At 40.8% G+C, this 25541-nt stretch overlaps 1 protein-coding gene across 5 annotated transcripts in view; it reads right to left on the bottom strand.

The window, feature by feature from the left end:
- The window catches only part of TPK1 (thiamin pyrophosphokinase 1), a 318844-nt gene that overhangs the window by 87871 nt on the left and 205432 nt on the right, over window positions 1–25541 (bottom strand). For all 5 annotated transcript variants that reach the window (XM_076330745.1, XM_076330747.1, XM_076330750.1 and 2 more), the window contains one exon: window positions 24455–24601. In XM_076330745.1, coding sequence (XP_076186860.1) covers window positions 24455–24601 — 147 coding nt within the window. The remainder of the gene's footprint in view (window positions 1–24454; window positions 24602–25541) is intronic.

The following is a 25541-nucleotide window of genomic DNA, read 5'->3' as shown; positions in this document are numbered from 1 at the left end:
GAGCAACATGAACAACTCTATTCATTTTCATATTCAAACAAGATTACCGGTAATTGCCTCTGCATGCCATGAACGCACTGCTGCTGCTGAACCTTACGCTTCCATGCAGCGCATGGGTCTGCTCAGTTTTTCTCCCCTGCGTAAACAACTCTTTTGACCCAGGGCTCACATTCCTGAGGAAATCTCTTTCTATTGTCTGAAAACCAGCAGGTTTCATAAAACTATAAGCAAGGGAAGTAAGTAAAGTGTCAATCAGCAGACTTAAAATGTACTTGTTGTCAAGGCAATGCAACATCTCTCACCAGCAGTCATGTAGCTTTCACATATTACATCCACCTCTCATGCAACACTTTGTCTGTCCTCCAGAGCCCAGAAAGGCTGGGTAAAGGAGCCAGCTATAATTTTACCAGCACACAGCATTAACAAGCAGACCCTAGGATGGAGGCCTTTATGGAAAAGCTGTGTATGCAGAGGGGAGGGCCTGACTCATGCAGTAACTGAAAGCACCTGGAGCTCCCTGTCAGGTGAACTCACTGATAAACACATCACTGACTTTAAACATCAAATCTCCTTCCCATCACCCTGCTGGGCCCTAAGGCACTGCCAGCCCTGACTGTGCCTGTCCAGCTCCCCGGGGCTTCCCCCACGCTTCCTGTGGCCCAGGACCCCATGTCAAGATCTGGGGCTGTCAGCTCCTGCCCCAGCATCACCAGGTCCCCACGGCCCTGCCCTCCCGGACCCATCCGCGGGCCCACGTCCTGTCCCGTCCCCAGGGAGGTGCCCGATACTCAGGGTTGGGGCTGCCACCCAGCTGGCGTGGTAGGACAGGTTGGGCTGCCAGGCTCTGCCTGGACAGGGCCGCCAGAGCTCCTGGTGCCCAGGGAGCCCCAGCCCTCACCACACCCCAGATGTCCGTGCTTTTATGTTACTCCTAAGTAAAAAAAAATGAAGGCTTATGAAATTGGGGAGAAGAAAAGTTTGCAATTAGAACTCTTGCATCTTCCTGAGAGAGATCTAATATTTCTAAAGCAGAAGATAGAAATAATAAAAAAATTCAGATTCTCTTACAAGTCAAGCAGAAATAAAAGGTCACAAAAAATGAATTGCTTTTCCCACCAAAAAATTAGACCAGCTATCAGTGACTAATGGATCATCAAACAGAATATTGTTATTTTATTGAAAAAGGACATCTACCAAACCATCTTTTATTCATTTTTTTGCAGAAGTTGTTTCATTTTGCCTAATTTTGCAATATTAAAATGAAGGTCAAAAAGGACCATCTCTTGCCAGTTACAAAGTTATTCAACTGAGTCCACTGCATTAATTACAGACTGTATACTGCCGTACAAATTATGCTTGAAATAAGAATGAATGAGAAAAGCCAAATTAGTCTGTGAAATACTTATCTGAAACTAAGATTTCCGCATGCCTTTCTAAGAAAATAAATTTCCAAAATCCAATTGTTTTTTCTTATAGTGACAAGCAACCAGCCAGCAGTATATTGGTATTTTATTGATGGGTACAGTAAAAGAACACATGAAAATATTTTCTGTAGACTCATTTACAGGTTTTTCTCCATGTTTCTTCATGTGACATTTCTTCAGTTGATGTCTGTTCTTGAAAGATCTGCTTTGATTAAGACATCCTTCCTTTATACTGCAAAAGTTAGGAAACCACTTCACCATGCCACAGGGGTTTTTTTTGCTCCCAAACACTAGAACCAACTAAATTAAAAAGACACGCTTTCCCCAAGCTCAAGTTCTTGGAAGTACATCTGCAGGTGCCCCAGTTTTACTAACCACTGGAGATACACTGAATTGTAGAAATTAGCTTTCAGGTCAACATATACATACCTTCTCCCTTGTGCACCACACATTTTAAACATCTGACAACAGTTTTATTTCAGGACGGTTAATCATCCGTGAGTATTTATTTATAAAAGCCTGTTTTCAAGAGAACCTAACTAGACCATAAAAATTTGCTTTAGGCAGAGACAAGCACAAACCAAAACTTAATGCTGTTAGTTTGTTTCCAGAATAATAAAAATTTGTTTGAGCACTCTTAAGTCATTGACACCAGTGGGTCCAGTAAAAATAGCTTTTACTTTCAAATTAAGTTTTACTAACCAGCGTGTAAAGATGCCCAAGTGTTCTGATATTTATTTTAGGTCTAAGATGCTGCAGCGAACAGGCGAAGTCTGACAGAAAAGACTTTTCTTGAGGAGGGAGGGGCTGTTATTACAAAAGGCTCCCTTTTCCATATGTCACAGACCAGAGCTGTCACTGGAAAGAAAGTCTGTTGTAGGTCATGCTCCTGTAGTGTTTCTCCTGCATACCAGTGAAATTTCGGAGGGGTGTTTTCAAGTGCACTCTGTACTCATCCGCCTCTCCTCTCACTAACATCACCATCAAATTCCCCAGGGCCCAGTGGGAGCGCTGGTAAGTCACACTGGACATTTTCTGAAAAAATGTTAATGACTTACACATACAACATTGTTTGAAAATAGAAGCATTCATTTTTCTAATGCCAACATCCCCGCCTTTCTCCCATGTTTTTTTTCTTTCTTACTTCAGATGTATTGACCAACTGCCCAAAGCATTGGTTTCCCATTTGGTCCGATACAATTATTTGTAGACAGCTAAAAGAGCAGTGATCTTTAGACTCAAATAGAACTTTTCTTTTGTATTGTTATACAGGCAGGATATTCACATAAAGGCATGATACACTATCCTGTCTGTAAAACTCTTTCCCCATCCATTTCTACCCCAGACTCAAGCCTATCAAAATTCCTTTAAGAGTTTCTTTATATTTTTTGGAAACAAAGAAACTGCCACAATTGAACTGTTCATTTGCTAGAAGCAGGTGCTTACTTACAATGTACCATATGTATAAAGCATCCCAAACTCCTAAACACTGCTGTCAAATCCTACCAGGCGTATAATTTATACACAAGCACACAGAGCATAGATTTCCCACACCTTTATTGTCTCTTTTCTGCCCTCATTTCTTCTTTTTTTTTTTCACTCTGTTCAGTCCCCATTCTACTTTTACTTTCTTTATCCTCTGAATATTTTTCTATTTGTCCTCTACATCAAGCAGAACGTCCTGAGAGCAACATGAGTTAAACCACGTTTGAATTTAGCTATTCATACTGCAGTAAGCATATGGATTCAAGCCAAAGTCCTCTTATTCATAAATAAAAGAACAGTAGGGATGGCCTTGGGCTAAGCCTCCAATCTGACCTCCCCAGAACTTGGAGAAAGTTCAGATCTAACTTGACCTTCCCTAATCAGGACCATATATAGGCACAGGTAAAACCCATCACATTTTAGACAAGAGTTACATAAGAAAGGTATAAAATTCTGAAAAACATACCAAGAGTGAAGAAAAACGAGAAGTGCATATTGGGGACAAACATACAAGTGACTTGAAAATTGTAGTTTCTTTTCTTGACTACTCAGACAGAGTGCTAGCAATGCCAGTAAGACTTGCTAAGCTAAGGCACGTCAAGGCAATGTTTCTCAGCTTGGCATAACGTTTTGACAAGTCTTTTAAGACCTTAAACTTTAATGAATATGGAAGCAATAATAAGAATGCACAACATATACAGTGCGTGTTTGCTGCCTAATAGGATGTTTTTCTACCAGAATGCGTTCTGCCTGTAACCTCCCAAAATGTGGCTGGGTAATCTAATGAACTCACAAATGCTCTTAAACTCAATTCTTTATTATAAAAGTCCATGTGGTTTTATTACCTGTGTACACAAATACACCCATATTTCCTACCCATCATAAATACCAATCAGGAGAGAAATAAGGAGTCAAACTTCGCCCTCATCCATTCTCAAAAATTGCAGTAAACTCATTTTCACCATTCAATACTCACACATACAGAAATGCAGGGGCTTATTTCCAGCATTTCTAACATAGTAAATTAAACCAAAGAGGGGTCAGGACCCATGTTTGATAGGAGGGCTCAGGTAGCCTTTTTAAAAATTAACTCCTGCAAATGAGGTCTTGTCCTCCTGCAGAGAACTGCATTCTTCTGGGCAGCACAATTACACAAGTGTCTAGAGAAGTGTAAGATTTCTCATCCACATGGACACAAAAGTTCGGATAGTGCTAAATATTCTCCTTCCTCTTTCCAATTAGTTTTCTCATAAACACATACACTTTCCTGCTGATGCATATAACATGTCAGTTCAAGTAATGCCTTAGATCCAGAAAGTGTTAAACACTGCACAACTAAATCTTTTTTAAAGTTCTACTGAAGTAATTGGCAGCACACACAATCCTGAAGTTGCGCCTATATTTCTAGAACAGATGTCTTTGGGATATTCCTGTTGTAAAGCAAATGTTATATTCATTTTTCCTTTTAAAAAACATGTACAGGTAGACATTTGGAGAAGACTCTCAGAGTGTTTTAACTGTTACTTTACAATTTACAAGAGCAGACCCATCTTTGCACTTCTGTCTAGATGAAAGCAGTATTTAAAACACTTATTCAGGTTTTATCTAATTTGTCTTAATATCATAAAATGGAAACACCCTTTTTAAGCAGCAGAAACATCAATCAGTTCAAATGGAGTAGCCTTCAAGCAATTTCCAATAGATATCATTATATTGCTTTTTCTCCCCCGTAACAATAAAAAAAGTGGCACAAAACACTGTCCCCAAATGACTTATAAGCATATTCTTTCCATCCATCATATTCCTGGGAGCATTACAGTTATAACACCATGGTTAATAACAACTTCTTCAAAAATCATGTTCCATTTTTGAGAACATATTATGGGTCTATAATGAAACTCAGCAAAATGTTCTTTATTGGATAACACTCAATTTTTAGAACTATGTAATTTTCTCCAGGTATGTAAGAACACACGCACACAGCAGAAAAAAATCTGAGGAGTTTTGGAAGGGGAAAGGTCCTAGAGTCAGAGAATCTTACTTTATCACACATGGCTAATTTTATCATTGTGGTATATTTATAGTTACACACACAGACCTACAATCTCTAAACCAATCTATCCTCATTATGTATTACATGATATATCATGTTTAAGTGATACATCTTCACAGAAATCACATCAGCTACTCAGAGATTAAATTACTTCTGAGAAGCTCTATCTTTTACTCTGGCTTTGTTTGGTCCTCACTTATTTTGACCAGGGCCATTCAATTGTAAGGAACAGACTGGAAGCAATTCTGTTTATTTCCTTTGATTATTTCTTAGGATGGAAAAAAGAAGTCAGACTTTTTGAGTGCCACTCAATTGCAGGTAATGAATATTAATGCTCTGGTTACTGCCAATTAGAGCCCATTTTGCGAAGACTGGCGTACCTTGCATGACCTCTTCTGTCCTTGGGAATGGCAGAGTTTGTTTGTGTCCGATTTGGGAAACTCATTGCTTTGTGATGCAGAAACAGGGGTCAGGTAGGAAAAATGCTCATCCTACCAGCATACCTCCCTCTGCTTCTGACTCCCTTCCAAGTCTTTTTGTGGCTGTCTCCTCAGCTGGCTATGTCTCCACCTACCAAACTAGCCGTGTACTTGTCACAGTGCCTGGTCTCCAGAGCACCCTTTGTGCCAACTTATGTATGAAGGTCTAATGAGAAAGTCCTGCTCCCTTCACCCACAGTTTGCAATGAGAGGCCCAGATTATTCTGTATGACTCAAGCAAGTATTTCCACTAATCTGATTGGGACTACGGAGGTGAATAAAGATAAGCACGTATACAAGTGTTCACTCAGTGAAAGCCTATACTAATGAGAAAAGGAGACACAAATATAACAAGAAGTACCTTCTTCTGAACACAGGTTACCCATGTAACCCATACTAGGTGCTAAGGAATAATTTACTACATACAAGCATACATCAACTGTGATTTTTCAAATACTGGATTAGCAATAGTCAGTGACAGCATAGTTTGTATACAGGGTGGTGCATGATCCGTGCACTGACAACTTGCCAGAATGTAGTGCATTATAAGTGTACTGGTGAATGTTTGCATTGGTTTAACATAAAATCAAAACCAAACAACAAAGCAACAGATCTCTAAGAACCACTCCCTTCTTCCCCAATAAATCAAACAGAGAAGAACCCCCTCCCCTAATTTTGTCCCCTACATGACTGAACACTGCCTGGGGAAGCAGTCAACACCACAAGCAGAGCGAATGTGAGTGTGAGAATGTGCGTGTGTAGGGAGGAGCAATTGCGGCAACATTACGTAAAGTGCACCCAACATGCCCATACAACTGCTAGAGACTGTCACAGACCTTCACAGGAAACCCACTGCATTCAGACACTGATTGGGCAGAATTTCTCTGAAGTTAACAACTGGGATGGCTGAGACCCCAGCGATCACCTCAGGCGTTACTGCAGCGTCTGCTGAAGTCCACAACTTCAGAGTGCAAGGAACAACTTGGATCCTCTGAAGATCAGGCACAGATGAGACTTGCAACAGATACTTCTGCTATAACCTTAGAGTTCACTTCAATCTCCTTTTCAACCTACCATGGACCCAGATTATGAGCATCTCAACATTTTTCCTAAACAATACAATAGGACAAGAAACCCTTCATGTTTTTATCCCAGTAGATAATTACCATATCCATACTCTGTTAGTTCATGTCATTTATTGCAACCTCTCCTTCTCTAGCCTGTCTAAAGTCTGTAGCACTCTCCTCTTCAGTCCATACACAATTTGCAAGATCTGCATTGCCTCTCTCTTCTCTTTGCGTCTTTTTACCAATTTCACTCCTGCAGAGCATTAAGTGCAAATGTTTTCCCTCCATTTACAAAGTTATTGCATAACTTGGCCTAGATTACAGAACTAACCCAACACTTAAAAACCTCATCTGCCTTCCCTCTACAAAAGGACAGACGTGATTCTGATTTTCTCATAGTGTATTCAGTCTCTTCCTCCATGCTGAACACTGCACTTCAGATACTTTATTTGACACATATTTGTGAAGTATCTTAATTTCGGGGGGCGAGGGGGAGGGAGAAATGTATGCTGGTTCTATACAACTGTGGTGAATGAGCATTCAAATTCTGTATTTTTAAACTAATTTCAAGAAATTTGGCCTCTTTAAAAACATAGGTCAGCAGCTCTTCTGAGAAAGGAAAGAATCAATTAGTTGCTTAGGGATTTATACAACATCTACAGTTAAGAGATTAGTTCAGATAAGAAAGAGGGAAAATGTGCCTGTCCATCCAACCACAAAAGTTTATCTGACTACATACTAAAGGAGCAGCAACATACTGCTATGCTTGAGTAGGCTGTGTTCATGACAGCTCATTGGATTGGCACATGATATATGAATTTCCTAGAAACCTCACAGAATGAGAACAAATCTTGCTGTAAGGTCTGTTACGCGATATCCTAGGATTTTCTTTTGCTCAGTCGCCTATGAAAGACTGTGATAGCTATAGTCATTTTCCCTTCTGCATTTTTAACCTACACATCTCTAATGCATTAAAAAAGGCAGGAGGGAACAAACACCCATCCTCTAATGTCTCCTGCGAACCGTTTTTTGTTATGACAATCAAAATAGAACTTGTAATATTCTGATGAGATGAAAAATGTTTTATTGGATGGCACAACACTCACTGCTCGTGCACAGGGGCAGAAAGCTAAAAGATGTAGATTTCTAATAATTGTCTGCCACACCCTGACAAGCTCTTCTTTTCTTTTGGTTCCTGGATATATTCTTCATTAGAAACAATTAGCCGTTGTTATAATTGGCATATATATATTTGGCCAATCTAAGCCATGACATTCTCAGATTCAGACATGAGATATTTTTCTCATGCTTCTTAAGAACTGAGATTAATTAATTTATAGGTATCTACCTTTTTCACTATTTCTCCTAAGGAAGTTAGAATGAATTTTCGACTACTATAGAAAAGTGAGCTTTTGTGATTCTTCTGAGAGGATTAAGCGCTTTCAGTAAAAACCTCCATCATCTCTAAAGGTCACTCTTAATCAAGTCACAAGCACCAAGAAGTGGGACAAAAGGTCCCAGTGACAGGTCACTGGAGATAGAAACCTGGAAAACTGGATTCAATTTTCAATATGGTATTGACTCTCTGGGTACCTGGGCAAATCATTTCACTTCCTCATGCCTTTGTCTCTCTCTCTCTGTAATATAAGAGTAATATACCTTGAGATCTAGCTAAAGAGTGTGACATGAGATGTAGTCTGAGATTCGCTAATGGAGGATCAGAGCCTATACGAAAAGCGAGGTACGTTATTATTCCTCATCTTATGAATTCTTCTAAAAACAACTATTTGCACCAAACACTTTGTATGTCAGCTGCCCCTCATGATCAAAAAATTTGAGACTACACATAATCTGGTTTAAGATATATAATCTGAAGGAAAGAAATCATGCTACTGCAGTACCACACTCTAGTATAAAACTGTACAGACCAGTATCAAGCACGTTTAAATACTAGGCTTATTTTCAGATTTACTTCACCACCATTTTTCCCCCTCCAAGATGACTATAAAGTAGGAATTGTCAAAACAATCAGTCAAGAGAAAGCATCTTCAGGTAAGCTCTAGCTGACTCACCATTGGATTTTTATCCCTCAGACGGGAAAATACGTCCCATTATAGAACAGTGGCCTTAAAATCACCCTGCATTTCCAGAGTCCCATGGAGAAACACTGCCAAACTTCAAGGTGAGAAGATCTTGTTCTCACTCCCCCAGCTGAAAGTGAAGTTTGCATGGGAGCAACCAGATGCAGGCTCTTGGCAGGAGATGCCTCTGGGCTTCCAGGAGGAGACACCAACAGGGTGTCAGTTTCACTAAACTGCAGGGGTTGTCTCAGCCTGTCTCAGAAACATGAGCTCCTACCGTCTTTCAAGATGAGAGACGTGAACATCATTATGCATGGGTTTCCAAGTGCTACAGAAATGAGCAATTACATTCGCTTCATTATCTGAAGACCATGGCTCAGGCTGATGCTTGTGGACGTTGCTGTCCTTGCCACAAAAGAGCATAAATTAGGAGGAGGAACATCTCAGCTGCATATTTGAATTGTATTACCAATGTCAGTCAGCTCACCATAGTGCTGACAGTTATTTCTCATCATTTAGTGCCTTTTAACAGACTACACTAAATAGCTAAAACTGATTCACTTTCCCAGGTGACTTGGAATAAAAAAAAAGAATGTTTAAGTATTTTATCTCCTTAGAGTTTTCTAGGGATATGTTTGACAGTTCAATGTGCTTCCATACTGGAAGCACTTAAAAACTTCCTAGACTTTTGTTGGAAAACCTGTTTTCTATATCAACAGCTTCACAATACCTCCCCAAGGAGGTACAGAACGTATTTAGTACAGTAATCTGGAACTAGGTTTAAGTATAAAAGAGAAAAAAAAGAGACGCTTTCATGAAGGACGTTACTATTAATAAATTATAATGGAGATTCAGTGTTGCCCTGACACTTCTGCAGTATCACTGATCGCTTGTGAACAGGTAAGAAAGGAGATCCGTAAGTTAGACACATGAAAGACCAAGAAGTGACACAGGCTGAATGGCATTATTAATTCAGTTGATATCATTGAGCTTACAGAAAATTGGTAAAATATGTGTAGAAGAGATGGTGAGATACTTCCTTGAACTGCACAGGTCCTGAAGTACACCTTCATTTGTGGCATACATCATCTGGCACAACGGAGTAGCTGGATTTGTTTATGATAACTCAGGCTGCTGCTCAAGAGTTCTGCCTGTGGCCACTCATCTCGCACAACGGGACTATACCGGACTCTCCACATTCCCCATGGGATTTCAAGAACCAGTGAGCATGGGTGGGTTAAAGCTGCATGCAGTAGCTTGCACACCTACAACACATGGAAATAACTCCTATGCAATCCTGAATGGACAGGAGGGTCTGGGACTTCATGCAGAGACATACTGGCCCCTCAGAGACCTACTGAGTCCTCCCTTGGTGCTCTTCTAATTGCTTTAAAGTTATAGCTGATACCCTGGGTACAGTGAATACCTTATCAATTTTATTCCCAGTTCCTCTAACATAAAGGAGACAGACAGCTCCTCCCTAAAGAAATTCACCAAGCTTGCAGCTAATGAGACTTTCTGCCTGTGGCATCATTGCCACAGAAGATCTTCAACTGTTCTCACTTCACTCTGAATACCTCCCCGAGTTGAGGAAAAACTGCTGGTGAATACAAAGAGGAGAAAAATGTACCCTTTTTTACCAAAGAGGCTTCCTCTTTTCCCTGCCCCGAAAGGAATGTGATAGCTGAGAAAGGGCTGAACAAGGTGACCTCATTATTAAGAGCCTAAGGAGAGATAACCTGCTACAATGCAGCTTTTAGATGCATATTTCTAAAAATCTTTAAGTTGCTGTGAGGTAGGAAGACCTCAGACTCATAATGCAAGGGCACATTTCATTGCCAACACTGTGGTTACTAGTAGAGAATTCTGCAAGCTAATTATTATTCAATCTGATAATTTATTCTTTGATCAGAATAAAAGGATTCCCCTCTGGGTGTAGCTCCTTCTTCTTGCTCAGGTACCTGACATTGCTGAAATTGAAGGCCATAATTCAATTAACAACGGATGGGAACTTTTAATGAAAATTAACCATTCAGAAACAGATGTTGATGCCACAGAAATGCAGATACTCCCTATGAAGCATCACTGGCTGGCATGTGGATGGGAAAATGCAGACATCTTAACTTGGAATTATACACCAGATCTTCGGACCATGATTCAATGAAGTGCTTAAGCACATGCTTAGATTTCATTAATCTGCTTTGCCATATGTTTAAATTTATTCTGTACTTGTAACATTACTAGCCAAAAGGTATACGCTTTCACACTCTCAAAACTTCCCTGATTGCTAAACCACCTTTGGATATCTGTGATTTCTTATGGCATACACAAAAGCGATGCCTAGATTTCCGGATATAGTAAATAAAATGCGAAATTGTGAAACAGACTCCATGGCTGGGGCTGGAACTAATGCTAACCGCTTGCAAACCAGCACTGCTGAAAGGCTGGCCACAGACCACCACGGCTCATGTGACATGGTTCAAAATGACTAATGCGACTGCCAGGCTTCAAGTTTAAAAACCAGGAAATGGAGGACAGTTGGAAACTCAGTGCCTACATAAGGTCGTATGTTGGCAACTTTTGAATGTTTTATGATCACTTTTTTTGGGAATACAGTTGGGAATATAAAATCAACATAGTGAGCTCTGTTTCTAACTGTCTCCCTCCTCCCCATTATTCCCTTTTGGAAAGCTGTTGCAGAATCTCATCAGACCAATGATTAGGGACTTTTCTCCTAATTTCCGATGGAAATTTATCCATCACTGGTTTAAAGCAATTTACTCTTGTTCTAACATTGGCCTTGAGCTTAAACACACTGTTTATCTCCCTGGCATTTACTCCTTCAGTGCATTTAGAGACAGCAATCATTTCTCCTTTCAGCACTTTTTCTGATAGGTTATATAAGAGACTAAAACAAATCTCCCCTTGTAAAGCAACAAAAACATGAACAAACTATTTCTGAACATGGCCACATAGTCTTCTGTATCGGGAGATTCCAGATTCTTCTCAACAGATACTTGTACAATACCTCTAATACCCCTGTTCAATCTACCTGCGTCTCCTCAGGTGTCCCAGAACCACTTAAGTGGGAAGGGGTCTCTGGAGCTCATTGAGTGCAGCCTTCCAATCGGGTTTTGAACACTGCCACGGCTGGAGATTCTCTGGGCAACCTATTCCTGTACGTAATTACCTTCATAGTAGAAATTTTTACTTATAGTTACCCAGAATCTCCGGTTTCAGTTTAGGACCACTGTCTCTCATTCTTCTGCTGTGCATCTCAGGCATATGCCTGGCTTCGTCTTCTTGATAACCTCCTCACAGATTCTGGAAGATGGCTATTAAGATTCCCCAAAGCCTTCTGCTCTCCAGGCTGAAGAAGCCCAGTATCCTCAGCCTTTTCTCACTGGGCACGTGCTCCAGCCCCCAACCATCTTGGTGACCCTCCACTGAACCTGCCACTTTGACATTCAGAGCTGCCTCCCACAGGATCCCTTCTACTGCGAACTGCTCATTCCCAAAAAGGGCCACCACTCTCCTTTTCTTCCTTGCCTGTGTTTCCCAAAGAGCTGCTATCTCCCTATCACAGATCTCCAGCCATATGAGCTACCCCACCACTTCTCAGCCATTCCAATGATTTCACAGTTCTGTGTCCATACATGGAGCTCTAGGTCCTCCTGTTTGTTCCTAGGCTGCATGCATTTCTGCACAGGCACTTGAGATGGGTTCTCTTTTGACTTGTTTTATCTTTCCTGAGGGCTCTCTCACTCCATTCCTCTGCCCCTTGAACTTATCACCCCTAACCACTACTCCCTCACTTAACTATAAGCTGTCATCACCACCCTCCGATATAACCCAGTTTAAAACTCTTCTCATCAGGTTGGCCAGCCTGTGGGCAAAGATGTTCTTTCCTTGCTTTGTCAAATGGATCCTGTCTGTCACTAGCAGTTCTCACTCCTCAGAGGAACCCATGATCATAAAAGCCAAAGCACTTCTTGTGACACCAGCTACATAGCCAGCCGTTAACTCACAGGTTGTGTCTGCACCTACCTGAGCATTTCCCCCTCATCCACGGGACTGAGGAAAACTCTACCTAGGCTTGCATGTAGGCTCGCCTTTGTCTGAAGAGCTCTGCAGTCTGTGTTGATTTACTTCAGATTTCCCTTGGCAGTGTCACTGGTGCCCACGTAGATGGGCAGCAAGAGGTAACAGTCCAAGGGCCAGACGAGCCTTAGCAGTCTCTCCGCAACATCCTGGATCCAGGCCCTTGCCAAGCAACACAGCTCCTGTGAAGGCATGTCTGGTCAGCAAATGGGTGCCTTCGTCTCCTGCAGAAGGGTGTCTCCAATCACTGTTACCTGCTACTTCCACCTGCTGCTAAGACTCAGATGGTTCTCCCAGAAGGAGCTTGTTCCCTTTTGTTGGCTATTAGGGCACTGTGCCAATTCTGTAAATTTAGATCTGAGGGTGGAGAAGGAGCCTTTCTTCTGCTGCCAAGTCACAAGCTTCCAGACTCCTTTTTTTGCTTTTAACAGGAACACACTCACTGCAAATATCTTGGATTTTAGGACTAGGAGTAGGAAGCCCGTGCTCCCATGAAGGTCATTGGGCCCAACTGCACTGTTGGCAAGTATTTTTGATTGCAGTTGATGTGAGAATGACAGACACATTAGTCTTAAAAGACTAACTGAAGAACTCAATCCCTGATCACTGTCTCCTCTTGGGATGTTCTGTTACAGCAGAGAGAGAGTGCTGAAGTAATGTAACGAGATGTTACCAACATGAAGAAAATTTGGATTGCAAAGTAAATCACTTCCCATGGCAAAGCTGAATAGTTCTAGCTAAATCTTGTTTATCAGGGTAGTACGGCATTTTCCCTAGAACCTCAGATATTACTAAAATTATAATTCTTCTGCACTGATTTTTTTTTAACAATAAGTGTAAATGTAGAAAATCCATACAGTTGACACCACTGCCCTGGCACATACAGAATTAACAGTGATACTGTAAGGGATTGGAAAAGCCTAAGCAATTTCATAAAGGGACTGAATTTAAGAGATAACATATTTTCAAATATAACTGAGGCCAGAATACAAATGCTCACCTTCTGCAACTTCAACTAATGCCAGTGCTCAGATGTGAGCAGAAAGGACCATTTTTAAGTTTTCCTCTAAAGGAATCTATCAACCCTTCAGGCTTGGTCAACCATTAAGTATTCAGCATTCTGATTTTTTTTGGTTTTGTAGTAGATAATAAATTATCACCTACTATCGCTTCAATTTTTACTGTCATTTACATTCAGTCTAGGAACAATAATATTGATTTTATCATAGAATCACAGAATGGTTTGGGTTGAAGGGACCTTTAAAGGTCATCTAGTCCAAACCCCTGCCATAGGCAGGGACATCTTCAACTAGATCAGGTTGCTCAGAGCCCCGTCCAACCTGACCTGGAATGTTTCCAGGGATGGGGCATCCACCACCTCTCTGGGCAACCTGTGCCAGTGCTTCACCACCCTCAGCGTGAAAAATTTCTTCCTTATATCTAGTCTCAATCTACCCCCCTTTAGTTTAAAGCCATTCCCCCTTGTCCTGTCGCAACAGGCCCTGCTAAAAAGTTTGTTGCCATCTTTTTTATAAGCCCCCTTTAAGTACTGATAGGCTGCAATAAGGTCTCCCCGAAGCCTTCTCTTCTCTAGGCTGAACAACCCCAACTCTCTCAGCCTTTCTTCGTAGGAGAGCTGTTCCATCCCCCTGATCGTTTCTGTGACCCTCCTCTGGACCCGCTCCAACAGGTCCGTGTCTTTCTTATGCTGAGGGCTCCAGAGCTGGACGCAGTACTCCAGGTGGGGTCTCCCCAGAGCAGAGTAGAGGGGCAGAATCACCTCCCTCGACCTGCTGGCCACGCTTCTTTTGATGCAGCCCAGGACAGGATTGGCCTTCTGGGCTGCGAGGGCACATTGCTGGCTTGTCCAGCTTTTCATCCACCAGTACCCCCAAGTCCTTCTCGGCAGGGCTGCTCCCTTCATCCCCCAGCCTGTATTGATACCAGGGGTTGCCCCGACCCACGTGCAGGACCTTGCACTTGGCCTTGTTGAACCTCATGAGGTTCACATGGGCCCACTTCTCAAGCTTGTCCAGGTTCCTCTGGATGGCATCCCGTCCCTCTGACGTGTCGACCACACCACTCAGCTTGGTGTCATCTGCAAACTTGCCGAGGGTGCACTCGATCCCACTGCCTATGTCACTGAGGAAGATATTAAACAGTACCGGTCCCAATACGGACCCCTGCGGGACGCCACTCGTCACCAGCCTCTATCTGGACATTGAGCCATTGACCACTACCCTCTGGATGCGACCATCTAACCAATTCCTCACCCACCGGACAGTTCACCCATCAAATCCACACCTCTCCAGTTTAGAGAGAAGGATGTTGTGGGGGACCGTGTCAAAGGCCTTACAGAGGTCCAGATAGACGACATCTGTAGCTCTTCCCGTGTCCCCTGATGTAGTTACTCCATCATAGAAGGCCACTAGGTTAGTCAGGCAGGACTTGCCCTTGGTGAAGCCATGCTGGCTGTCTCGAATCACCTCCCTGTCCTCCATGTGCCTTAGCATAGCTTCCAGGAGGATCTGTTCCATGATCTTCCCAGGCACAGACGTGAGACTGACTGGCCTGTAGTTCCCCGGGTCTTCCTTTTTTCCCTTTTTAGAAATGGGGGTTATGTTTCCCCTTTTCCAGTCAGTGGGAACTTCACCGGACTGCCACGACTTCTCAAATACGATGGATAGTGGCTTAGCAACTTCATCCGCCAGTTCCTTCAGGACCTGTGGATGGATCTCGTTGGGTCCCATGGATTTGTGCACCTTCAGGTGCCTTAGATGGTCTTGAACCTGATGTTCTCCCACAGTGGGAGGCTCTTCATTCTCCCAGTCCCCGCCTTTGCCTTCTGTGGCTTGGGCGGTGAGGCTCGAGCACTTGCCGGTGAAGACCGAGGCAAAAAAGTCATTGAGTACCTCCGCCTTCTCTGTGTCCCGGGTAACCAGGTCTCCCGTTTCGTTCCAGAGAGGGCCCACGTTTTCCCTTGTCTTCCTTTTATCCCCGATGTACCTATAGAATCTTTTCTTGTTGCCCTTAATGTCCCTGGCCAGATGTAATTCTATCAGGGCTTCAGCTTTCCTAACCTGATCCTTGGCTGCTCAGACAATTTCTCTGTATTCCTCCCAGGCTACCTGTCCTTGCTTCCACCCTCTGTAGGCTTCCTTTTTGTGTTTGAGTTTGTCCAGGAGCTCCCTGTTCATCCATGCAGGCCTCCGGGCATTTTTGCCTGACTTCCTCTTTGTTGGGATTTTCCCTGCTGTATTTTTAATTGTATGCAATAAAATATTTTCCAGACATTCATTTTCTTTCCAGAGGAGGCTCTGTCACAGATTACAGACTCCTGATACCTTTTAGTTTCCCTACAGAACTTTCTGTAATGCCAGGGAGGGAGTGAAAAAATCCCATACCCCCAGACTATCACTGAAATCCGTTTAATACTCAGAAGAAAGCTCTTACTACAAAACTTTGGTGAAATTCACCTCAAACAAGGCAGTAAGATGCCTTCAGAGAGTGTCACTTAGTGGGTAGCACAGAATCCTAGTACTTGAGAAATTTGGGCTAACACAATAAAGCTGAACAGAGTTATAACTCAGCAATAATTTAAGCGTGATGCATAGGCATGCTGCAGTAGACATCACCCCAATAGTTTCCAGTACTACACAGACAAGGCCACTTTGGTCATTGGTACAACTGCAGAATCAAGAGGAAATACTGCGAGACCCAAGAGGAATAGATGAAGCCAGAATGACAAAAAGGCATCGACGAATTAATGCTTCATAGCATAGAATTGTAACTGCTGGGAGGAGATGGATCTTGGGAAAAATCTTCAGGGTAGCAGTGGCTGCTTAAGTTAAAGGAAGAATATTTTTTACGAAACTAAACTAAAAAATTAAGATATCATGATGTGCCGAGAAAAGACAGTTGATGGGATCCACGAAAAGTCCAGAGGGAAAAAAAAAGGAAAGAAGAAGAAACAAGATTAGAAACAGAAAATAAGATCTTGCTGTATGATGATTAATTAGTAAGGGGAGTGGCCTCTGATCAGGCAAGTCATAGAAAGTGTTCATCATTATCCCTCTAAGTCCCTTCAGTCCTTTATGTCTAATGGTTAACCTTGAAACTTCAAAACACTGTATTACTCCCTCTAGGTGTCAGGTGGTAGACAAATATTTTAAAGCACAGCAATAATCATAAAAACACAACAAAATCAATCTGTAAAGTACCAGTCTATGCGACCTTCATACAGACAAGCATTTGAATAATTTTTCTTTTTTAAAGTACAAAAATATGGCAGCTTGTAGAAAGCTTATTAAATTATGTACAAAGTATTTAATTCTGTTGATCAAATTTAGAATCCATATTAACAGTCTTCTAAAATGCTTTTTGGTTTTTTTAGTCAAAAATCTATTCACAAAAAACTTGGGAATTCTTTAGCTTGCTACAAAATCCCCATATAGGATCAAAGTCCTACCTGGAAAAAAACCCAAACAAAACTAGAATGAACACACACACTCCAGCTTTGTCCTGTTTAGTTACAGAAGAAAGATTAAATGAACACACAGCAAGTGAAAATACTGTTGTGGTCTTCCTCAGTTTACCGCTATCACCAAAACAGGAGAAAGTTTTACCAGCTTCCCATTGATCTCAGTTTAAGCATCAGCTCCTACCAATAAGCAAACGTTAAAGACAAACATTTTATGTTTTGCTGCTGACCATTTAATGTAAAGTAGGCAACTTGTGCAGCAGAGGAACTGTTTTACCATACAGTAAGTTATTAATACTACACTGCACACAAAAACCCAAAGTATCAGAGCACTGCAGAAAGCAGTTTGTTAAGGGTGGGGATGAAAAGAAGGATTAAGACTTCAAAGGAAACACAAGTAATTGACAGGTTTGGGAAAAAGCCCAGCTCTAAGAAAATTAGCTTTGTAACAGAAAAGTTCTCATGGTTTCTATAAAGCAGCAAAATAGATATTATCATATTAACAAGATCATATTACAACAGCTAGGGGCAACAACAGAGAGCAGGAACCTCATTGGAAGAGCTTTATTTAGGGTCAAGATTCTCCTAGATGATCATCCATCAGCTGCTGTAGTAACTAATTAAAAATCTGGACAAAGACTGAAAAATTTTGAGAGCAGAACCATTGAAACTTACCAAACACCAGATATTGATTCAGAATCAAACTGGATGACTCCAGAATTTAGAAATACATAAGTAATCCAATTAGACTCCTTACATGATCTCTTGCAGACAACCATTAAGATGTGAATTTAAAAACAGCTGTGTGATTAACATAACCTGCTATAGAGCATTACTTGTTTCTTAAGAATTATGAGCAGATGAAAATCTCATTTAGTAAAGACTATTCTTTTTCACCTGGCAGTGATGGTTTGGTATTTTCCTTTCCTCTCTGAAAGATAAGTATTTTTTTTAAAGTGGTTACCTGCAAGCTAACAAATTGACTTATGAATTTGTTGTAATCTGTTTGTCTAAGCAAAGGCTGTAGGATGAGACTTATTAAAAAAAAATATTTCCCATATGTCTTCATTATACAGAAGTAATCCATAACTATTAGTTGTCATCCTCTGCAAAAAAATCCATGAAAAATCCATATAATTCCAAATATTTCATAAAGTTGATGCAGATTGCACTTTTAACTGATGCTAAATAAACTGCTTGAAAGGATATGACTGTTTCAAGAGCTAATTATTATTACTAAGATACTAGATATGCTTTGTATATTTCACACTACACATTTGCTGATGCTGGAATAGAACTGAGTTATAAAGAATTTAGCTGTTAAGAGAAAATCCCACTAAAATTTTCCTTTTGGAACAGTGAGAAGCAAGATAGCAAATAACTCTTCCCCAGGTCAAGATGTGATTGACAGAAATGAATTAAATTCAGATCACTGATATCCACTAAAACACAGAAATCCTGCGGTAAACATGAAGCAACACCACTTCATAGCCATAAATTACCATGAAATAAACCTGAGTCACTTGGACCTGGAGCCTTTTGAAGGTCCCATTTACACAGGCCCACTACAAAAACACATGGTAAGAATGCCTGAATGATCACTAGCCCAGCTGGATTTTCCCAGGGAAGAAGAAAAACACAGGCTCTAACTCTAACAGCCTTATTTTAAGAACAGAAGTTGAGCTGTAACCAAATCCTCAAAGTTTCCTACCAAAGGAGGAAACTAAGGCAGCTAAACTACCAACATAGCAACTTTTTTTCTGAGAAGCCTTTCAAATGTGCTACTGAAGCTCTGGAAGCACAAAAAACCTTTCTGCAAGGGTTTCTCTGAAGGAGTCAGGCTCCCAGAGAAGGGCTTGAGTATGGCTTTTCCACTGCTAATATTTTTGACATTGGCAGTGTTTCCGTCCAGCTGAACAGCTGGCTTTCTCATAGAAAAAGTCACAAAAAGATGTATTTATTGAAGTTGTGTATTTGCGAATTCCATAGACACTCATTCAAGTGACCTACAAGGAGCTTGAGGCACAGAGACGCACTGCTTTGTCAACTAGATTAAGTTCCAACAGTGCTCTTTGAGAGCAGATACCAAACAAGAAAGACAGCCTTTCAGGACAATAAATATTTTAAGTACTGAATATATGCTTAAATACTTTGTTTAAATATTAAATACATGTTTAAATATTAAATATATGTTTAAACCCCTTCCTTGGCAACTGGGACCTTTTTGCAACTGAATCTACCCACAAAATATACTAATAATACAGGAAAAGGAGACATTAAAGGTTATCCCCAAATCTCCAAATTCCAAAGTTATCCTCCGGAAGAGGCACACTCACTAAGGATTTTTTCCACTGAGTGCCAGTGCAAGTCAGATCTGCTTCTTACGTGTATGAGGCTGTACAGAACTGATCTGACAACTAATTCTTGAAGTTCCTGCAAAATTCAAGGAACTGGATCCAGAAGAAAACTCAGAAGTTGAAGGTATATACCCTGCACTTCCCATTAAACTTTACAAGCATGGAAACAAACCAAACCAAATAACATTGGCATAGAGAATTGCAGCAACAAACTCCAGTGAAGTTTCCAGTCTTGTACCTTCCGTCACTTACATCTATTGCAGTGTCCCCATCTAGGAGCAGATCTCCATGCCTAGTCACTCTCTCTGCATCTGTAAAACGGTTCAGGTAATACTCTCCGGACCTCAAGCCTGTAGGCACAGCACTGCTCATATGCATATGCTGTTCTCTCTTGTCCCCAAGACAAAGTGGTACCCTCCAAACGCTTAGTAAGCAGTTACTGGCCTGTGCTAACCCCAAACTGTGCCCAGGCACTGTCTGCAAGAATGATAGCTGGCTCCCACTAAAACTGTGCTTGGGACCATGCTAACTAATTAGCTGCACAGTCTACTGTATGGCAATATTCATGTTAATTAAGGGCCTTACTAATACTGTTGTTACTATTACCATCATACTATGTTCCACCTCGGTGCAGAGCTGAGAATGTAATGGCATTTTGTAAAAAACTAAACGAGCCTCACAGTACCCATTCAGAGAAGGACGTGGGTTTTATCCAATTTACAAACTAGGAGACTACGAGATCAAAAGCCTATACAATTTACTCCTCTTCAATGAAACGGTAGTAAAGACCCAAGAATAAGGGATGGGACTCCTGATTCTTAGTGCTCATATTTTGCTGCTGGACTACTGTCTCTGTTGTTAAATTATTCATCATTTCTCACAGGGAAGGCAGGCATGCACTCACAAGAAAAGCTGTGTGCAAGAAAAAGGGTTATCGAAGTATTAACGCACTCTTTCAAAGAGTTAGCTAACTGACAAAAATATGCTGCTGTAACACATTTTCATGTATAGGTAGCAGTTCTTCTCCCCTACATCCCAGGGCTGGAATCCTGTGTGGGGAACACTGAACTGCTCAGTATAATGTAAAAGACAGGCCTCATTAACTCTTGGACATCTTCTCATCTCCTGGTCATAAATCCTATTACCTTGTATTACAAACTGCCATAAAACTCACAGATAAAAGATAATTTATGCTCAGTGTACAGAAGCTAATGTTTCTGTACTCCTGAGCAGCACACTAACAGAAAATGAGAAAGTATGTATGTGAAACCTTAAGCCATTCATACTGAGCATGGATAGCATGATAAACATGACTCTAAGGGCCTAATACTCTTCAGCCAGGCTATATTCTAATGGTAATTGATATTACCAAAATTTCAAGCATAAAATGTACGGACTGTTGCATAAAATATCCTGCTTATAAAGAGTGATTACTCCTTATTAAGAATTCAGGCTTTCCTCCCTCCCCCCCACTTCAGAAAGAAATACGATGACTATTCAGTACAGAGATACTTTTTCTTTCTTTTTTTTTTTTCCTTCTTTTTTCTTTTTAAAATTCCAATCATCACATTAGAAAATGCTTCAGAGCAAGCATTACCTCCTGGAATTCTTACACAAGTCTCCCTGTTTCTGACTCCTATCCTAATTAGTGTTGCATGGCACACAAAAACTAACAACCCTTGGAGCTGGCAAAAATCAAAGGCACCTCAATCTCTTATTTGCTTTTTCTCTGAGGCAATTTAAAGTCTTCGGACTTTGGCACTGATATTAACTGTGTTGGTTATCTGCTCAAAGGAATATTTTGCTTTAGTGAAGACTGAGCAAAAGATGCATTAAATTTAGGCTGTTTGTTATCAGTTTTCCTTTCCCACTCAGATGAGAGAAAATCTGAGAGCAACGTCTGTAGTTACAGACTATGTTCTCATCGCTTGGGCCCTTCCATAGGTGCACCTAATTTCATGCCTGCTTTCTTTTCTTAAGTACCTGTTTAGTAATTTGACCTATATTGGAATTCATTTATCTAAATTTAGATACCTACAGCGTATACCTAGATCTCAGCCTACCACCCAATTTCTCCATAGAGTCCATGGAGACAGACATTTATGGGGTGTAATTCGTCCCATCTTTTTTCTCTTCTCCACCTCTCAACATAGTTCATCCTTACAGGTCAGAAATGACTATAAAAGAGTTTACTTCCTTGTAGTTTTCTTCACTTTCCATGGCAAACATTTTTCCCAATATATTTCAAAAACTTGCACTGTCTGTCCGTCTATTTCCCAAGAGAGGCCTCAGTACTCAAAATGCCAATTATCCTTACATTCAGTACTTGGATAATTTTATTGACTCATGAAAAAAGGCTTTGTTTACTTGGTCCTCCTTGCTTGGTAGTCTGCAGTGGATTCCAAATTGGGCATTGTCCTTGCTGTCTTCCTCTGTCACCCTGAAGACTTCTAGCAAGTCTATAAGCCTGTTTCCTACAACACTGTGGACCTTTACAAGTGTGTTAAATATTGATATATTTCTTCTGCTGTACCCCTCTGTATCAACATTGTAATAATGTGAAATAACTCTTTCAAAGCAATTACTTAATAGATTTTATGGTGTACTTACAGATCTACTCACACAGTCCTCCTCTTAGTTTCTGCATTACTAACTAAAAATTCAGCAGCTTGACTTGTTATTCCCCTTTGTATCCTTCCTAGGGCTGTTTATGGGATTACCAGTTTCTCTGCTCTATCCAAAGATTTTAGCCTCTGCCTAGGTACACACGATAGAGAACCAATACTAGTCTCTGGCTATAGTGAGTGGAGGGCTAATGTTACTTTGAAGCAAAAATATGGTTATATTTTGCTCATATATTTTATCCAAAGAATCCAATAAAGATCAGATTCTTTTTCCCCAAGAGAGAAAGTTTTCAGAGCTACATTTTATAGAAAAAGCATGATGCTATTAACTTTATAATTTCCATTAGCATTTGAGTCTCAAAACCTTGCTTCATTTGTTGCACAGTTTCCAGACTTGCATTTCAAAAAGTCAGTGGGTCTCCCACTGTGTTCAACTCCCTCCTACCTTGATTTTAAATTACAAAGGGGAGAGGGGAAAAAAGAGAGAATGCCATGATTGTGGCTGTTTACAAGAGAAAATATCACGCTGAACTCTGTACAAAAAAAAGGGTACTTTCAAGCTTAGGATCCTTGTTTCTTTCTGTGTATAAACTACTCACTCGATTTTTACCTAAACTATGTAGGATTAATATTACTATCTGGAGGTACCATGACAGTTGACTGAAGATGCTGACAGTGACAAGTTTAAACCAACAATGAAAAGCAATTTTGTGTCAAAGTTAGCATGAAGATTGTTTAAATGGCCTGCCCCCTATATCTGCCCTTTATTTCTGAACGCTAGACACAGCCTGAAGTTACAGAAGTCAGGTACTGGCAATGCAGACTGACAGCCAGGAACGGCAGAAAAAAAAAATATCCTATGGAACTCTCCCCACCAACAAAAAAGTATTACATGCTTCTCGTACGGCATTATTAAAACCAGAACATAAAGAAGTTTCCAGCAAGCCCAAACAATTAGTGACCTCTCCTGTCTATTGAAATGCAGAGATTATGATTTTTTTTTTTCAAGTTGCAAAGGGTTTAATTATTCATTGAAGACTCTTCTGAAAGCAACCTCAGGCAAGCCACTTACGGAAAAGATGAATGAAAAGAACTAAAAGTCCTTCCAGTCCAAGTAAGTGTTTTGTATGGGAATTCTCCATCTTATTTCAGCTTTTCAATATGTTCTTAAAAATTTCCTAAGATTAATTTACAGTGGTCAGTGAAGTATTGCACCCACAGGTAATCACAAGCGAGTTACTCCTCACTTTCAGATTTTAACTAGTTATCCTTTAGCCCTCTTTCCCCCTCACTCTGCTGCCTCTATCCATTTAGCTGTGCAACTAATGATCAGTCATTCCTCGTCACACTGGCAAATAAGCTCCTGTGCCTACTATCTTTCCTGCAGACACAGTGCTTCAAAGTTGTTAATACAGCATCTGCCCCTGTGGATTTAAATCTACAATCTCATAGAACCTTATTAATGCTTTTCTCGAATTACAATGAAGCATGTGTGGTGCTGGGTTTTGTCAAATTTATCTGTGAATGTTATTTATTTTAATGAAATAAGCTTTCCAAGATAAAATGGGAAAGTTAGTTAAGCTTCTAGAAACCCTGACATCAGGAAAAGATATTTCCAAACAAATAAATGAATCGCTGTTAGAAGACTCTTTGATGCTTAGATCTGCTTTTAATTTAAATCTCAGAAGCACAAGCCCAGCAAGATCTTTTGTGTGTGTTGTTTTATGAATCAATAAATGGAATAACGACCTGAAAAACCACAAAAATAACACATCTTAAATAAATTCCCTCGTTGATGCTAGCTGGATTCCCATCATAATGAACTGTATCACTCAGACCACATAAGAGCTCTGCCCGACGTGTTTGTCAGGAACTCCCTCATATCTTCCTCTTACATCTTTCTTTTGTTTCTCTTACTGCAGACATCCTCATTGCTACTCAACATGCAAAAGGGCTGTGTGCAAAATTTAAACTTACTGGAATCTAATTAAAAAGTTTAATTTTTTTTTTTAATTTATCATCAAAATCCTCTATTTGCCCAAATTCAGTTTTCATACTTTATGGATTTCTATGTTCCTCCCCTTTTAAACAAATCTATTCTGAACAAATTAAGCACAATCTTTTCCAAGGCAGGAATGCAGAGCCCATCATTTGCTGTCCACTTCCCTGCAATATATTTTATATCTAGACTCTGACCCTACAGAATACAATTAAGAAAATGAGCATTTAATGGTGCAAGACCTACAGGGTCAGGGTGGGTGGAAGGTCAGTTTTATTATGAAGTAACTTTTCAAAACACTTACAGGTTGAAGCAGGTAAATCAGCGAGCACTCCTGGATCACTATCACTGGAAAAGGAGTGATGTTTGTTGCATGAAAAAGTGTTTCCACTGATGCCATTGTTTGGTCAAAGCGTCCTCCAAGTCCGCCCAAAGCCACAATCACATCAATCTAAAAGATAAAACAAAAAGTCACCAAGAAAACTTTCAGACATGATCTCTAGACCCTGAAAATCAACAATAAAATCACTTTAGGGAAAAAAAAAGAAAAAATAACTACTGACTATACAAAAGCAAATGTCAAATACAGTTATTTACTCCCATTACCGATAAATACCATTATATGATTTTTGAGGCTGAGTATTAAAGCTCAGTAAATTCATGGCCAACATGTGGTACTTCTAAAAGGACATAATCGTTCTCCCTAAAATACAGGCCAGTCTTTGCAGGTACTTATCTGTCTGTCCTGAATGTATAGCGCCTGAGATATATCACTCTACATCTAAGCCCCTCAGCTAAGTGTGGTATACCTGAGCCTTAGTATCTTTCATCCCCAGATCTTAACATAATTTCAGTATTATCCTCACAGTTTACAGAGCAAACAAAGGAAATTTCAAGTTAGGGCCAATGTCTTTCTCGTTCCTGCCACACAGCATTTTAACGTACAAGGAATCCCACTCACAGGCTGGCTCTTGGAACAGGAAAACACACCTGATCAATGTGTGGCTCAGGGGCTGGTGCCATCGGAGGAATTTTGGCTTTTTTGATCATGGGGAGGTTTACATGACACCAGGCCTGCTGAAGACAGATGGAGTTCAGCTGTCTCACCGGGGGAAAAGGATCATTGCTCATGAATTGGCAGGGCTCATTGAGAGGGCTTTAAACTAGGTTTGAAGGAGGAAGGGGAGAAAACCAGGCTCACTAGAGATGAGCCTAGGGGTGGCATGCTGATGCCGGGGGTGAAATCGATAGCCCAGCTCAAGTGCATCTACCCCAATGCACGCAGCATGGGCAGCAAACAGGAGGAGCTGGAAGCCATTGTGCAGCAGGAGAGATATGACTTAGTCGCCATCACAGAAACATGGTGGGGTGACTCTCATGATTGGAGTGCT

The sequence above is a fragment of the Aptenodytes patagonicus genome, chromosome 2, assembly GCF_965638725.1.
Source record: "Aptenodytes patagonicus chromosome 2, bAptPat1.pri.cur, whole genome shotgun sequence".
Classification (NCBI taxonomy): Eukaryota; Metazoa; Chordata; class Aves; order Sphenisciformes; family Spheniscidae; genus Aptenodytes; species Aptenodytes patagonicus.
The sequence above is the reverse complement of the archived record's forward strand: the minus strand, read 5'-3'. Positions and strand labels throughout refer to the sequence as shown.